Source organism: Corapipo altera, unplaced genomic scaffold (genome assembly GCF_003945725.1).
Source record: "Corapipo altera isolate COAL_440 unplaced genomic scaffold, ASM394572v1 308, whole genome shotgun sequence".
In the NCBI taxonomy this organism is placed as follows: Eukaryota; Metazoa; Chordata; class Aves; order Passeriformes; family Pipridae; genus Corapipo; species Corapipo altera.
The window spans coordinates 3,505,957-3,523,084 of NW_020884925.1; the positions used below are offsets into that span (position 1 = coordinate 3,505,957).

The window sequence follows — 17,128 nt, forward strand, 5'->3', positions numbered from 1 at the left end:
TTTTTCCTTAAAACTCAGCCCGAGGTCTCTTAAAAGCTGATTATTCAGATTAAAAACCCATTCCAGAGCTTTCTTTTGCTTGATGTTAACTTTATAAGTTATAAACCTTAGAAACTTAAAACTTCATGACCTTTTTTTTTTTTTAATTCTCAGGAACTTGTTCGACTCCTGCAGCAAACAGTCCGGTCCTCCCAGTATGATAAATACTTTGCCAGCCGCCTCTGTGAGGGGGTTCCCAAAGACAAACTAGAGCTGTTGCACCAAAAAGACGACCAGATTTTGGGTCTCAACAATCAGCTTGAAAAGTTAAACCTGGAAAAAGACAGTCTCCAGCAGGAAGTGAAGAACCTGAAATGCAAAGTTGGAGAACTCAATGAGCAGCTGGGTATGTTGATGGAAACTATTCAAGCTAAAGATGAGGTGATCATGAAACTCTCCCGGCAGCTCAGTGAATGTGAGGACAGTTCATCCTCTCCAAGTGGAGCAGTAAATTCTCCCACGGCCACCAGTGCTAATAAGGACCTGCAGGAACTGGACAGACTAAAAGTAAGAGCAATGTCTCTGTCTCAATGCATAGGGGACTCTGTGCTCCCTGTAGGGGTACTTTGAGGCTGCTGTGCTGTTTGAGGTCACTGCAGCAGCTCCCCAGGACACTTCTCAGCTGAGGCTTTCTCTGCTTGGCACCCCCTCTTTGAATGTCTGTGACAGTCTCACTGAACTCCTCTCCTTTGGGCTGCTCTGTGTGCCTGTAGTGCAGGGTCCTGGGCTTCCAGGGAATTGATCCTTGCTGGGGAGGAGCAGTGATGTGAGAAATAATTAAAGGAGCAGGAAGAAGCGAGTGTAAGAGGAAAATATCAGCATGGGGGGAAAGAAAGAGAAAGCTTGCTTTTTTAAAGATTTTCAGTATCAAAACTGAGGCAACAAAGCATGTGGAATGGCAAAGGGAAGCTCTGAGGAGACAAAAAGGGAGGAGTTTAAGAACCTGTTTTACTAATGCTCCTACAGATCTTGTGAATGCCTTTTTTTTGAACCTCAGTGAATGTGTCACAAGTTCTTAATGGAGTTACTGAAGTTATCCACTTTGCTCTAAACATGCTTTTTTTTGCCTTTGGATAAATGTTGTATTCCAAATTGATTAACACTCCAAGGAATTGGGAATACAAGTAAGTAACTTAAAATATGCATAAACATCCATCATATCTTTCCTATATGAGACCCTGGTAAGTTTTAAAACTGATAAATGCTATTAGTAGCTGCTGTTGCCATGTTCTAAGGTGTGCTTTCTCTGGCAGGCATTTGCTGTTTGTAAAATATTTTTTTTATTAAAAATCTAGTTTGCCTTTTTTTTTTTTTTTTTTTTAATCAACAGGACAATCTTCAGGGTTATAAGACCCAGAATAAATTTTTAAATAAGGAGATTTTGGAACTTTCTGCTCTACGAAGAAGCGCAGAAGCAAGAGAGAGAGAATGGCAGGCAAAGGTCAGACTAACACAGCGTGTTCTCATTTTGGAAATGTCTAAAATGTTTTGAAAATTTTAGCTGTAAATCTACCCAGGAAAATGGAACAAGTTAAAAATCCCCCTTAACTCAGTCCTTACTGACCAATCTTTCTGGATGGATTCTTGAAAGAAGTAATTTGCTTTAAATTTAAATTTGCTGGTGAAAGTTTTTTTGTAATTTATGAACACAGGCATGTATATATTTCTCTGAAAACATTATTTCCTCAGAATTCAGGGCATGATGATTTTTTTGAAGTATGACAGGATGTATAAGGATTTGAGTAGAGCTCTCTCCTGAGCACGAAGGGCGACTGTGATATGGTGAATGTAATTTTGGGAGTGTGTTCTTGTATAGATGAACTTGAGTGTAGAGGTGTTGCAGGTAAATAATGAATATTTCCATTGCCTGGGGCTGGGAAACCAAACACACATGTAGAGATGGTAGGCTTTGCCTCTGGTTTTTTGGAAGCAAAGCCCACAGTGGCCAGGTTTAAATGCTGTATTTTTGGCATGGAGGTGTGTGTTTACAGCTCCTACATGCTGTTGCCTAACTCATGCCTTTAAAATGCCATTTGAGTTGTTCTTGTTCCAACGTGCATAGGCTCAAGCTGTTACTTGAAAAGCACAAAATGGTTGAGTTGTATTTCATGCAGTGTAGTGATAATTTAAGCTGGCTCAGATTTTCCATATGCAAAAGTACATCTGGTGGAAAGCATCAGATCTGCTTTGCTGCCTAATGTTTGCTGGTGCTACACAAATGGGAAAGTCAAGCTGACTGTTCCTGACTTACAGGTTTCTGAGCAACATAAACCAACAGAATAACACTGAACCAGATTTTAAAAGAAGTGTAGCATAAAGTAAGTGTCTGAAGACTTTATATTATATATTGTTTTCTGCAGTACACCAGCTTGGAAGCCAAACTCTGCCAGATTGAAAGTAAATACTTGATCTTGCTTCAAGAAATGAAAACTCCAGTTTGCTCTGAGGAGCAGAGTCCTGCTCGTGAGGTCATCACACAGTTACTGGAAGATGCCTTGAAAGCAGAAACCAGTGAACAACCAGAACAGGCCTTTTTCAAACCACACCTGGTCAGGTAATTTGGTCCTGTTAAAATAAATGTATGTGTGCCTTGGTCAGTGAAGGGGCTGCAGTCCCAGCAGGGAAGGTCTCTGGTGTTGGGAGTGCAACTGCCAGAGTCTCCTGAATGGTCAGACTGGGAAGTTCCCTTAACACATTTATTGGTTTATTGAGATAGTATAAAACTTAGACTCAAATGTTGCCATACAGCTGCTGAAGGTGTGTTACTGAAGAGTTGGGTTCATTTGAACTTGACCCTCTTCTTAAAGTGCTTAATTTGTATGGTAATATATCCTGGAATATGGCCCCAAGTCTTTTATATATGGAATTGTGAAAGTAATTACTAAATAAAAGATATATTTCAGAAAAATGTGTAATAACTGTTAAAACTTGAGAACTGTGGAGAGGGGCTTTGGACTAACTCTGATGGGAATGTGGGAGTTTCAGGGCTGCTGAACACATGTAAAACCTTTTTTTTCTTTTTTTCCCCATTGCAGTGAATATGATATATATGGGTTTCAGACAGTCCCAGAGGATGATGAGGAGGAGAAACTAGTAGCAAAATCACGAGCTTTGGACCTGAGGTCGCTTTCCCTCAGTGAAAATCGAGAGATCTCAGCTGGAGTAAAATGGGAAAACTACCTTGCCAGCACCATGAACAGGGAGATGATGCGCTCCGTGGAGCTGAAGAACCTCATCCGCTCTGGAATTCCACACGAGCACCGCTCCAAGATCTGGAAGTGGTGTGTCAATCTTCATGTTAAAAAATTCAAGGACAGCACAGTACCTGGGTACTTCCAAACCTTGCTTCAAAATGCTCTGGAGAAACAAAATCCTGCATCCAAACAGATTGAGTTGGATCTCTTGAGGACTTTGCCCAACAACAAACATTATTCCTCCCCGACATCCGAAGGGATCCAGAAGCTGCGGAATGTGCTGCTGGCATTTTCCTGGAGAAATCCTGATATAGGATATTGCCAGGGGCTCAACAGGTGAGATATTGCTAATCCTGAGTAATGAGCCTTTCAAATCACAAATGTAGCAACACGCTGTGGAACAGAGGTTTGCCTTATGGGCTGTATGCTCATCATTTACAGTGTTTTAAGAAACAAATAACTAGCACATTTTTTAAAACCATTAAAAAACCCAGATGACCTGGATAGTGAATTCTGTGAAATCAGCTTGGCAAAAAACATGGAATTGAAATTAACTCAGGTAAGAAATGGGACACTTGAGTGTAGTTTCACATTGACTTTGTGTCACTTGTCGGGGATTGAGTTGCTTTTGTGTGCAAGAATTTGTTAGTTTTTTTCTTAAAACGAGCAGAAATAAATGCTTGAAAGCTTTTTTTATATTGTTAAGGCCACAAATTTCAGCATTTCACTCTGATGTCTTCAATCAGAATAGCAGAATTCTCTGTGTTTAGAGAGCTAAAATCAGCAGCACCAACACTTGAAGAAATTCTTAGAACAAGTTCAGCCTTTAAAATATTTTAGGGCTTTTTATTTTCATTAAAAGATGACGGTGTTATTTATCTTTATCTTAAGGGAGATAAAGCAAATGTGCTAGAAAGGATTTTTCTAATCTTAAAACAACTTTGTGTGTAATTCAAGAACCATCTGTTCTTTCTTCTCTTTAATAAAAAAAGACAAAAGTCTGGGAATCAAGTATTATACTTAGGACTTGGAAGCTTCTTATTATTTTTGTCTTAGTTCCTAGGAAAATGGCTTCTAGAAAATCACTTAGCTTTTGCCTTTATCTGATTTCTTATTTAGCTGAATAAAAACACTTGGTGTGGCTGAGAAGGCCCCATCTGAAACTTCAGTAACAGTTTTGCTGTTTAGTGCTCTCCTGATTTACCTCAGCTGAACAAAACCACTTTATTGTAATGGTTCTTAATATAGTTTGTGATGCTATAATAATCCTTTTATTCAAATAAACCCTGTTTTCAGGTTGGTGGCAATTGCACTTCTGTACTTGGAACAGGAAGATGCTTTTTGGTGTCTGGTAACAATAGTGGAGGTTTTCATGCCACGTGATTATTATACAAAGACACTGCTGGGATCCCAGGTATGTGCTCTGCTCCTGGGAACTGCAGCCAGACAAAAGCTTTCCTTTGCAACTGGCTGACAGGCCTTTCTGGGGGTGTCTTGAGTTGACAGGGGTGGGGTCCAGGCACCAGGGCCCTTGTTTGGACAAGGGCTTGACACTGAAATAATTGTTCAGTGTTGTGCTTGCAGCTCCAGCCTTAACCCCGCTTCTCATTACTGGCTTCACAGCACGGAGTGGATTTATCCTTTCTTTCCTCAGGTCTGGGGGGGGAAGGTGGTTATGGGCCCTGAGGGAGCATTTTGCAGTTCTGGGAGCAGTCTGTGCTGTGGCACTGCTCTGCCTCCAGGTGCTGCCCTGTACAGGCTGCCTTCTCCATCCACATCTCTCCCGGCTCATTCAGGGCTCCTGCAGCAGTGCAGCCCTGGTGACCTGCCATGGAAACACCCCCTCTGTGTGTGAGGAGCCCTGTGGGACAGGGGCTGGCTGGAGGGGCTGGCAGTGTGTCAGCAAGGGGGGTGTGCATTGGGATGGCTCTGTATTTGGGTGGGTATAGCCTGGAATTGTTATCTGGACACTCCTGAGTTTCCTGGTAACCTCTTGAAAAACTTGCACTTACAGGCTGGTTACAGCCCTACTTGGAATGACTGTTGGAAAATTAGGAGCAATAATAATGACCTGTTTGTCATCTGTTCAGGTTGATCAGCGGGTTTTCAAGGACTTGATGAGTGAGAAGCTGCCACGACTTCACGCTCACTTTGAGCAGTACAAAGTGGATTACACCCTTATCACCTTCAACTGGTTCCTGGTGGTGTTTGTGGACAGTGTGGTCAGCGACATCCTTTTCAAAATCTGGGACTCCTTCCTCTATGAGGGACCAAAGGTGAGCTGAAGGAGCTGAGATTGTTCATTTGTTCCCGGAGAAAAACCACTCTGCTGTTACTGAGCACAGGGGGGAGGAAGGTGGTTTCACGAGAATCTTGTCACTTAAAATCACTGGTAGGAAAAAAAAACAAAAACAAAGGAGGAAATGTGCATAAATAACCAGTCAAAGCATTTTCCATTTTATCCGTGCTCTGCAAGTGGAGGGGTTGAGTTACATGGAAGAATTTTAAATGCAAGTATTTTCCTTTTGCCACCACCTTTTTTTTTCCCCTTTGAAAAATAAAAGTCCAGGCAGTGCTGTTTATTCCTATGTGCAGCTGTCAATGAGTTTCAAGTAATTATATCAAGGTTAGAGCTACTCTTATAAAGAAGGAAGATGAGGTGATGGAGGCAGAAGTTAAAGTATTGAAAAGATGTAAAAATTGCTTCTAACCAAGAGCTGACTTTTAGCTTTTCTCTGCAGCAAATATTTGTTTTATCTCTGCAGACATTTAAAGCACAAATGACAAACAGTGACTCTATGTCATAAATTAAGGGGGGATTTGAAAGAATTTTCATTCTTCTAAAATTGCAGTGAAATAAAATCAGTGTGGGGAAAAAAAAGTCATTGGTTTCAAACACTAAAGTAGACTTTGTAGGCAACTGGAGAGAACAGGTGAGTTATAAAATAAGACAAAAACTGTGTTTGAGGTGATTTCTCGCTGGCCTTGGTTGGGCATTTGAACACAGAGTGGTTGGCTGTTCATTCACATCAGTGAAACATCTTGGCTATTTGTGAATGCAGCCAGGCACAGACTGGCAAAGTTCAGAACTTACCAAAGCCTTTTTGGAATGAAGGGAAATAATGCTGCTTCCAGCTCATGCCAATGGTGATGGACAAACTGGTATCAGAAATTCCTTCGGCATCAGGTCCCCAGTGTGTTGGGAAAATTCAAGGCCTTGGAAAAGAAGCTGTTTAAAAATCAAAACTTAAATTTAGCTGTGAAGTAACTAAATAAATGCATTGAATAGGCCCAACAGTCTGGGTGCTACAACTGAATTTGGAACTAAAAGTGTCCAAGAATTTGAATCTCTGAACTGAGCCTTGTGTTCTGGATGGGTCTGCAGGACAGCTGGCCTTGGGTACAGCCACAACAGAAGTATTTGGCAGCTTTTGGAAATGGGGCTGGGCCAGGGAAGGGGGGGGAGGGTAGAGGGAGGTGTGATTAGAGAGCTCATGTGCAGCCTCTGTGAGAGCAACCCTTTGCCTTGGAGTTTATCGAGATGATAATGAGAGCTGGTGCATTCTGTACTTACAAATCCTGAATACTGGGTGTTTTCTCAGGTAATATTCCGATTTGCCCTGGCACTTTTTAAATACCAAGAAGAGGAAATCTTAAAGCTGCAGGATTCCATGTCCATCTTCAAGTACCTTCGCTACTTCACACGCAACATACTCGATGCCAGGTGGGGAACTCGCACTCTGTGTCCTTGGAAGACTTGTTGTGGGGCATGGGAGAAGTGAGGGGGGGTTGTTTTGGTTTTATCTAGATCCTAAATCAGGTGTAAAGCAACTAGAGATGCAGCTGACTGCCAGGATTTGCCATGAGCACTTAGATCTGGCAGAAGTGATGAATGCTGAGCTGGTAACTGTGAGGTGTGATGGAGGTTACCTGGTTTGGCTGCAGTGCCGTGGTAGCAACACTTGAGAATTCCAGCCACAGGTGAAGTCTCCCCCTGCATTGCAGACACTATTTCTGCTAGCAAAATGTTTCATGGTAAATAAAACCACGTCCTGGCTCAGGTGTTAAAAATGTGAGCCGTGTCCTACAAGGCTTAGATCCGTACATCATTTAATGTATAGGCTACTGCCACTGGCTCCAGCTGATTCTGAGATATACCTGGAAGCAGAGAATAAACACAAATTAGATACTCTTCTGTTCTTCAGTCCTTACAGTTTGTAAATCAGGGTCTGGTGTTTTTAGGTTCCTGGTTTCAAGACTGTAGAGCAGCAGATTAAAAAGTCATATTGGGGTTGGTTTAATGTCTGAAAATATTCAGGACATATATTGAAGCTCACTGATTTTCAATTTAGTGCAAAATCATATATTGAAATCTGAGGTGGTTTTTTTACTGTAATAAATTCTACATAAACTTAGACTTCTACTTTGAATTCCGCTGGAAGAGCTGTTTAATATTTTTACTTCCTGTGTTTGTTTTGACTGGAGAGAAGTTAAAACTCAATAATCTTACTCTGTGCTTGAAAAGCATTGCTGGGACTGATGCAGAGAGAAAAAAATGAAATCTTTTTTACCTAATTTGAACAAAATTTTGATATTTAATCAGAGGTGAAGATTTCGGTTTCCATTCCTTTTCTGCTTCTGGAAATGATGTCTTGGTTCTCCTGTCTAAACTTTCTGGTGCAGAAATAACTTATTTTAAAGGCTTCTAATATTGCTGAAAGACACCTCATTTTGCTGTTAACAAAATGAGCTGATGGGGTATCACTGGCAGATGGGGAGTTCAAGCGAGGACAGCATTCAGTGCATCAAAGATATTTACAATACAAATATGCTCTGTAAGCCTTTGCTTACAGATTTAAAAGTGGGAGTTGCAAGCAGTGGTGCAGTGCCACCTAGGGAATAAGGATTTGCTGGGACTGCCAAGCCATGATTCCAGCTGCCTGGTTTCTCCTTTTTTTACGTTTGTACAAGTTTTACAGCATCAAAATTTGGACAGTACAAAAGCATGTAGAAGGATGTCTTTCCTGATAAGGACCAAAAGTCATGTTGTAGAGGAAAAGTTCAGAAATGTTTTTTAATAGAATTCATGGGTGTCCTGGTGGGGTTAAAAAATTCTCTGCAAAAAGATTTTTAAGTTCAAACTCTCTGGTAAAGAAATGTATCTACAAACATGTGCATGAGTATACTCTGGGCTGTAGAGTGTCATAGTTAGGTTTTTCTGAAGGTACAAGTTGTGTTCCATGGCATGCTGTGTACAGGTAGAGAAGCTGTTGGAATGTGTTCTGTGTAGAAATAGCAGGAAATCATTCTGGTTCACTCAAAAATACAAAGCTAGCCTTAAATAAACTGTCCAAATAAGTTTTCCTAATATTTGGGTTCATCTGATAATTCAAGTAGAATAAATTAAATATTCCAATTCCCCTTTTTTTTCTTAGTAAACAGTGAGATATTTTTAGGTGTAGGTCAGCAACAATGATGTAGTTAACTCTGTCTTTGGCCTGATTAGACAGATCAGTTGCTGGGTATGCTGTGACTGAAGGATGTGGTGCAGCATCACTCTGGGAGGGTGCTGGACCCTCTGGGGTGCTTTGCTGTGCCCTGACGAGCTTGGCTTGGCACCAGCTCAGAGATCTCTGTGCTCCAGCAGCAAAAGCCCAGAGCTTCCTTGCTGTATCAGTTTGGCTTGGACACGTTCCTTGTTCTCCTGGGCCGCATTTGTGGTATCCCAGGCGTTATTGGTCTCCTCGTTGTCAGGTTGTCTTGGTTAACTGGAGAGCTGACTGGTTTGGGGTTGAAGGGGCTTCAGTGGGTTATGTGGAGGAAGTTATCCAACCTCCAGTGGGGTAACTGGGTGTACCAAGTGTTCAGTGGAGCCAGGGAAGCTCTGATTATCCCAGCTCATGTCTTCTGATCGGTGCTGTCGAGGCTGTGATCTCTGTAGCATTATACAGAGTTTGCTTTGTGAACTCCTGAGCATTTGATAACACTTCGTTGCTTGAAATAACCTTAAAATGGAGTGCTTTGTAGAAATTTCTGGCAGTCCTGATAACATCTGAGACCTGTCAAGTGTGAGAGACCAGAGATATGCCCTACAATAAGAATTGATAGGGATGAGGTCCAAAAGTGGTTTTAAAAAGCACCAACCGCGACTGATTGTCTTCTAACGTTGTGTAACCTTACAGGAAGCTGACTGCTATTGCCTTTGGAGACCTGAATCCCTTTCCCTTACGGCAAATCAGGAACAGGAGGACCTACCACCTGGAGAAGGTGCGGCTGGAGCTGACGGAGCTCGAGGCCATTCGCGAGGATTTCCTGCGGGAGCGGGAGACGTGTGTGGAGAAAAGGGACCTCATTAGCGACGATGAGGAGGACAGCTGAGACTGCCCGCCAGGAACTGTCCTTTGGGAGCGAGACCAAAGGGAGGGAACCTCCAAAACACTTTATTCCCCCTGTCAAACAGAATGTAAACGAGTTGCTTTTGGAAATATGCAGGACAGATTTCCAAACCCCAGCACTTTCAGCAGTAGCGCTTTGTGTGGAGGTCAAACACTTCTGTTTACATTGATGTTCATGGAGTCCTTTGTAGAGCACTTAATACCTGTCTCAGTTCAGGCAGTCAGCTTGAACTGCCAGTTGGTTTTTTTCCCCCAGTACACCCTCAATGTCTGGCTGTGAAACCAGAGTGAGAAAGGTCCCTGCTCTGTTTACTGCCCTCATTGCCATTCTGTGTGGTTTTGGTGTAACCCTGTTTTTTTGTAGTGCAGGTTCAATGTGAGAGGACATCATATTTTTTGGTCTCAGATTGGCTCAATTTAGCTATTCCTGAGGTCACTAACTAAAAAGGTATGGAGTGAAGCACAGGAAGAACTTTTACATTCCTTTGTCTTTTCCTGAAGTGACATGAAATGGATCTCCAAACAGAACACTTGAATATTTGTTCTCTAAAGGAAAGCTGAAACAAGTACCTATTTACCACTGAATGTTCAGTGTGTACTGAAACAGTGATATCAAACATCATTTATGCTTTTCAGGGCAGCTGTGTTGATAAAGATTCTCATTAATTCCAAGGGGTTTACAGATCAAATTCTGTTTAGAGCATTTTATTTCTATTCATTTATTTGATTGCAATGTTTCAAAAAAGGTCACAACCAAACTTCAGATATCGTAGAAGAATGGAGCTTGTCACAGGAGTACCATGCTTTAGTAGGTAATTATTTGTGTATCTGTTGAAGGTTTGTTTTGTTATGGTTTGTTTTGTCTTTTTTTTTTTTTAATACTTCTTCCTGTTTAGGACTTAAGGTGAAGTCTTACTCTTTAAGAAGAAACAGTGGTTTTTTTGCATGAATGCAGACCTGTTGTACAATAATGGTAGCTGTTATCAATCAGTCAGTCAGAGGAGCTGAAAGGTCACGAATTGAAGATCCTTTTCCAACAGAAAAATGCAATATTCTCTTCTGTGCTCAGCTTTACTGTGGGTGTTGGATGCTCATCCTGCAAGACAGCTGTAAGGAGACACCTGGGGGTTGAGCTGCAGTGTTTCTGCTGTGACTGGAGGCTGCTCTTTCTCCTTTCATGAGTAGAAGTTCTGAGGATGAGGAGGGTGTCCTTCTTGCTGGCTACTCTCTGGACTTTGCAGTGTTTTTTCTTAAACTGTTATATCTTCAGGCTGTTGGATCAACTTAAATGTTGTGTCATGGTAAATCCAGGATTCAAATACTAGGCAGCAAATCACGCAGCTCTGGGGAAGTGGTTAATTGGCACAAAACCAAAATGAGTAATTGGGACGAGTCAAGTGCATCCAGCTTTTATTTCTTGTGTTTTGTTTTTCTGAGATGTAGCTAGTGCTTTATTGGGTATAGTCATGTAATCATTTATAAACTTAAGTGTGTGTGCAAAGGGAAATCTTGCTTTTGTTTCATGGCACTTTTTTTTATTTTATTTTAGAGAATTTAGTTGTAGCCTTCTCCAAGTAAGCATATTATAAGTTAGTTTATCTAGAGGGGAAGTATTTAATCAGAGGTGAAGTTGTAACTTAGAGAACTACTTTTGATGTAAAATATGCTTCCTATATGACAAAATTTTTACTTAGCCAGCAAATCATTGCCAATGAGGGACCCATGATGTGATCATCTTGATTTGTATGTTCTTTATCTTCTAAAATGTCCCCTGCCTTGTCTATTGCAAGTAGTAGTTTAGGGTTTTTTTAAAGTCCCTAGTTAGTCTTGGTTGTGTCCTGGAGTTCATCAGGCAGGGTTTTGATATTATTGCATGTACTGTATTCTTTTTCTACTTACAATCAGTATTTGAATACAAAAATGGGACCAGGTTTTCTAATTTTCTAGTTATGCTGTCTTGGTTTTGAAAGAGCTGGTCTCTAAATCAATCTGTCAGGTTGGCTTTTTTCTTGTTTATTTGCTTTAATGTTTTCAAGTGTTAAAGTTGTGGGGTTTTTTTTCCTAAGCTGAAGATCTTTCTTTCAGTGGCCACTATTGAGATACTAAGGTGAAGAACTTAAAGTATGTACCTACCCTGTTTCTACAATCTGCTATTCTTTGGGTTTGAGTCTTCACTATGAACTAGTCCTATGACTTTAGGAGATGTTTCCAGACCGATTCCATTGAAGTCTTTAGGTTGTGAAGATAAAACTAACCATAGGGCAACTGTTCAGGAAGTTCTCAGCTGAGAAAACAGGACCTGTTACAAGACCACTTTTTTGTTCCAGTTGTTCTGGTGGTTAAATTTGTGTGTGCCTGTGTTGTGTGTTTCATTATATAAGTTGTTACCCAGTTGTACAGTAAAAATAAGTAGCTGTTTCTTCTGCCAGGGTGTGACTCCAATCCATGAATGTAGGAACCTTGTGCAAGTCATGTTGTCTCCAGGTTTTTTGTCACCTTGCAAATATGAAATGAGTCGATGCTGTTATGCTCAAGTTCCAAACAAGCTGTTGGCTTCATTTTGTTAAGCCTCTTTGCTGATTCAGTGATGAGTTAGAAGGTCAAAAAGTTGCAGAGGGATCTAAGCTCTGGCCACTAGAAGTCTCCAGGGAGCAGAAACGAGAAGCAGGCAGCAGGAAGCGCCCTCAGGGGCAGCTTGCCCTGCTTGCTGTTGCAAATGTCTTAAGGTGACTTGGTTTTTTAGTGGTAACTTTGAAGAGCAGTAACTCCTTAGGGACATGCAGGATACTGAGGCAGTACTGACACTGCTGGAACCAAGCCAAAATCCAGAGTGACTCAGGGTCTGCAGAAGCTGAAGTGCAGAGATGCTTGGGTGGGAGCTTGTGAAGTGGTGCCCGAGGGTTGAACACTCCTGCCAGCCAGCTGAGAGGAGATTGAGCTGTTAATGCAAATAAAGACTGCCAAGATGATTTTTTAACTTCAAGGTGATGCACATATGTGCCAAGAGTTCCTTATGCATGGTTCCCACAATATGTGATGTAAACCAAACCACTAAGTTGCATCTTGCAGAATATTCTTCTATCTCCTTACATGTGTGCAAAGCTTCCCAATGAAACTTCTGGTTACCTGTATAAAATGTTGTATTACCTTCTGTTAAATAGGCCAAAAATTGGGGCACTACACCTCTAGTTAGTAGAACTGCACAGTATTTCAGCTCTACCTGCCTGTGGGTACAGGTGGTGTTATCATCCAGTGTTATGACATTGTTTGGTGGTGTTCTTTTTACCAGCTGTGTGATCAGTAAAAAGGATTTTTTGTTGCCCTGTAGTTGTCTTCTGTGAGAGGTTCTCCCCTTCCTCATAGTTTTTGTAACCATGGTAAGATATTTCAGCAGAAAGGGAAAGATTTTTTTTTTTCTTTCTGGAGGCATCAGGAATGACTGAATGGTGTCAAATTTGCCAGAGTTGTATGTTCACTCATGTTTAACTGAGAAATGGAAAATGGATTAATTTAATGAAATTGTGTAGCAGTTTGTGACTGTTCCCTTAAGTGCCATGTCAGAAATCAGCAATATGCGGTACAAGAAATATGAATCACAAAACAGAAGTGATATTATCTTCATAAAGATCAATGTAAAGAAAAAAATAAATTGTTTATTACTTGCTTAATTGTTTATAGCTTGCTTTTGTTCTTTTTTTTTTTTCTTCCATAACAGATGAAAATGTCTGCAGGTGCAATCAGAACAAACCAGTAGCAGAGCTTGTATTTTTGTCTGATACTGTGATTTGAGAGAATCCAATTGGGCTTTGAAGCTTGAAGATGTGAAGTATAAACATGTTGCATGCAGGTGATGCTGACTGGGTCAACTTGGGATTGGTGTCCTTAGTTTCTTGGGAGAGGAGGGAAGGGAAGATGAAATAATCATGAGTGTTCGCAGGGAACACACTTTCTAGGAAACATGGATTTGTGTGATCTCTCCTGACACCAGAAGCCTCCCTTGGAGGCTCAGTACTGATGTTCTGCTAAAGGCTTTGTACTCCAATGCATAATATCAGCTGCTTTGAAAATTTAACCAAGTACTGAATTAATTTGGAAATCCTGTCCCAATGTCTGTCTTGCAGATATAACTTTTGCATTGTGGAGTTGCTTTATTCCCTTAAAGAGGCTATCAAGTACCTCAGCTGCTTCTGATAGAAAACTTAACAGCTAAAGGTTTGTGAGGGAGGAAAAAACAGGAGTTGACTTAACTTCCGTGTCCAAGCAGATCTTTAATAAGTAGAGGTGAACAGTGCACTGTTCTTGTGCTCTGGCTCTGCTACAGAATGGCAAGCTGTTATAGCAGGAGATATGGCACAGCTGGAAATCGGTTCAAAGGGGTTGCAAAACAGGATAGAGATCAGCAGCTGAGGCAGAACATGACTATGGCCTAAGGACCTCCTGTCCTGTATACTGCAAACTGAAGTCAGAAGTAAACAGAAAATTCTGGGAAGAGTGCACAGAGAGCAATGTCCTCACTTGGACACTTGGCATATTTAGCTTGAGCAGGTTGTGTTGCCCTTGCAGCTGCTGAGGCCTGCACAGAACAGCTGAGACTCCCATTTGCTCCTTGAGACATCTGTTCTCAGTGGAATTGCAATAAGGATGTGAGTGGGGCTTAGGCTGGTTCCTAAGCAATGCATAACTTAGAGAGAGGATAAACACAGTTGGCCTACTCTGAACTGAGCCCCAGTGCCTGCAGGGCCTCACTGTGTTCTGGGTGCCTCAGAGGAGCAGAGCATGCACTGAACCTGCTGGCATTACAGCATGTCAGGTGTTCATTCTGTGGGATTTTCAGGAGTGCTAAACATAGCTTCCTTATCTGCAGCCCCTTGACCTCAGCTGAAAGCAGAACCCATGTAGTGCTGAAGCTTTAGGAATTCCCACACAAGTACCTTCCCTCAGATAATGCAAAGGAAGGGTGTGCTCTGGCTTGGAAACTCCCTCCCTGCAAAAGAAGGTAAAAGGTTCAGTCACAAGAAAGTTAGTGGTGTTCTGTGCTGTAGGAGCCACACTTGTCTTCAGCTCAGTGATGGCCATCTGTAGTGCCAGCTTTTCAGAGGATGAGAGTAGAAAGCAAAGCTCAGGACTGTACACGAGATGTGATTTTAAAAACCAAACAGTTACTTAATAAGAAAACTTAACTATGCTCGACCCTAAATTAGTCTGGGGTGTTGTAAAAAGAGGTAATTAAAACATCTGATACTAGAATATACCTGTTAAATGAAGAGGACTTTGGCCTTAAGTAACATTCTCCTGCCCTTGAGCAATTGCATCCTGCCTGCATCCCTCAAATGCAGTGGATCTTTGGTGTGTACAAACCAGTCCCATTTTTGCAGTGAGCTGCCTCTAAGACTTCAGGCTTGTGCTAAGGAACAGACTCAGTGATGTCTTCAGGCACTGTGATTGGTGATTAAACTGTAAAATAAGCTATTTGCCTTTTTTAATAAATGCAGGTGGTGTTTTTCTGGTGTTTGATCCTGGGACTCCCCCTTGGGAACATAAGGTAGGGCCTTCCTTCTCCTTCACTTCCTAAAGGGGTCTGGTAAATGCATGGCTGCAGCCTTTGCTGGTGCTGCCTACTGGAAACACTGCTCAGCTCTGACTTTTCCTTTCTGTGCTTGTCCTGTATGCATGTCAAGGCTTCCACCTTCATTGCCAAAGATGTTACAGAGAAGTCTGAGTTAGTGTTGTAACGGTGAACAACTACAGAATGATTCAGGAGCTGCATCTTCCTTAGGCAGAACCTGTGCTTGGGCTTGCAAACCCTATGGACATGGCACCAGGGATGGGATTCAGTCTACCCTTGCTCTTGGAAACCTTGCAGGGCTGGCCAGCAAATGGGAAATTCAAATTGGGGTTATTCGGGGTCTAGGGAGAACTTGTCCCAATTTGAAAAGCAGTTGTGCTGTTTTGTTCCCTTCCTTGCAGCTTGGAGCAAACAAAAGAGGTGGCCTTCCTGCTGTGCCCTTTGCTCTGGGAATTTTTATAGGACGATTGCTGTGACTTCCACATGATCATATCACATTGTAGAGCTGAAGGCGAGGAATGCAGTGTCTTTATTTCCCTTTCAGAGAGTTCTGAATACTTCCACTGCCCTTTGAAACCTTTACTATTGCTTCCCTTTCCTGTTCTCAACCCTGTGTAATATCAGCTGCAGCCACTTTCCTTTTGGAATTGGGAGAGCTGGGTGGAACCCGTGGGCTGTGACCACTCCCAGGGCAGGCAAGCAGGGCATAGTTCGTCCTCTTGACTTCAAACAAGTCTGAACCAAAGTTTCTTTTCAACTGTGATAATAAAAAGCACTGTCTTTAAGCACTTGCCTAGAACAAAATTATTTTTTAATTCATCTATCTTTGCATCTTACTGCAAATGGAAACAGCCTTCCTAATTATGTATGGTAAGTTACCATAGCTTTGTGTTACATTAACCACAGGGAGAATTGGAAGTGAGGGCAACCTGGCACTTGTATTTGATTTTGAAGGTGTGAACAATCCCACATCATTCCTCATTAACAAATGATGGATATTAACTTGCCCAGAATAAATGTAAGGAGGCCAAACAGTATTTATTGCAATTACTGCCTGCCAAATAAAGAGGGAGAAAATCTAGTTTTACAGGTTTTGAGGATGTCTCTGTGATAGGAGAGTGAGCCTATGAAGGATGTCATTGCTGGTAGCCAACACTTGGGGGGGGGGGGGGCAGCTTGGAAAGCAGAGTGGCAGAGGTTTGTTGGGGTCGTGCAGGTTAATGCAGCTTGAGGTGCACAGTGAGGACTGGGGACTTATCATTATATCTCATTCTTTATATTGTTTTATATCGCAGCACTTTCTTGAACAAGCAGTGGGCAATTTCACTGGGTGAGTCAGACCACACAATAACCAAGCTAGGCTCGTATACAGAACAAGGGTTATGCTACTTGCCTTATTTTCTTGGTATTGTTTTCATGTGTCTACTAAAGCAAAGAAATCAGGTTCTACCTCTGCACTGTTCCCCGATCAGTGTGGGCGGGCTGAGCTGCTCTGCTTCGGACCGGCCCAGGGTGGTCTGTCCGCATCCCACACGCGGGAATGCGGGGCTCTCACAGCCCCACGGCACTGCTGCGGCCGCGCCAGGAGCCGCGGAACGGGACACACCGACCGCCCTGTCCCCGAGGATACCCCGGGCCCCGCCGCCCCCGCGGGGCTGCCCTGGGCGGAGCGCGGGGCCGGGCCCTCCCTCTGCCCTCCCTCTGCCCTCCCTCGCTCTCGGCACGGGGCGGGCACGGCCCCCTCAGGCTCCCTGCTCCGGGCACGGCCCCCTCAGCCTCCCTCCTCCGGCACGGCCCCCTCAGGCTCCTGCCGGCCCCGACCCTCCCCGCCCGGCGGACGCGGTAAGTGGGCGCTTCCCCCCTCAGCCCGCTCTCCGTGTTCTCGCCCTGCGCCCCTTGCACCGAGCCGCCCTCACGCTGCCCCCGGTCCGTGT

At 42.7% G+C, this 17,128-nt stretch overlaps 2 protein-coding genes across 2 annotated transcripts in view; both read left to right on the forward strand.

Moving 5' to 3' along the window:
- TBC1D2B (TBC1 domain family member 2B) overlaps positions 1 to 13,290 on the forward strand; it is a 32,510-nt gene extending 19,220 nt beyond the window's left edge. Inside the window, exons 6-13 of the mRNA XM_027657503.1 lie at positions 154 to 546; positions 1,370 to 1,480; positions 2,400 to 2,593; positions 3,075 to 3,569; positions 4,530 to 4,647; positions 5,324 to 5,509; positions 6,836 to 6,957; positions 9,416 to 13,290. Of these exons, the coding sequence (XP_027513304.1) occupies positions 154 to 546; positions 1,370 to 1,480; positions 2,400 to 2,593; positions 3,075 to 3,569; positions 4,530 to 4,647; positions 5,324 to 5,509; positions 6,836 to 6,957; positions 9,416 to 9,611 (1,815 nt within the window). The 3' untranslated portion in view covers positions 9,612 to 13,290. The remainder of the gene's footprint in view (positions 1 to 153; positions 547 to 1,369; positions 1,481 to 2,399; positions 2,594 to 3,074; positions 3,570 to 4,529; positions 4,648 to 5,323; positions 5,510 to 6,835; positions 6,958 to 9,415) is intronic.
- Positions 13,291 to 16,937: 3,647 nt separating this feature from the next.
- Positions 16,938 to 17,128, forward strand: part of DAPK2 (death associated protein kinase 2) — a 42,094-nt gene continuing 41,903 nt past the window's right edge. Inside the window, exon 1 of the mRNA XM_027657505.1 lies at positions 16,938 to 17,036. The gene's annotated coding sequence lies outside the window, so the exon portion shown is untranslated. The remainder of the gene's footprint in view (positions 17,037 to 17,128) is intronic.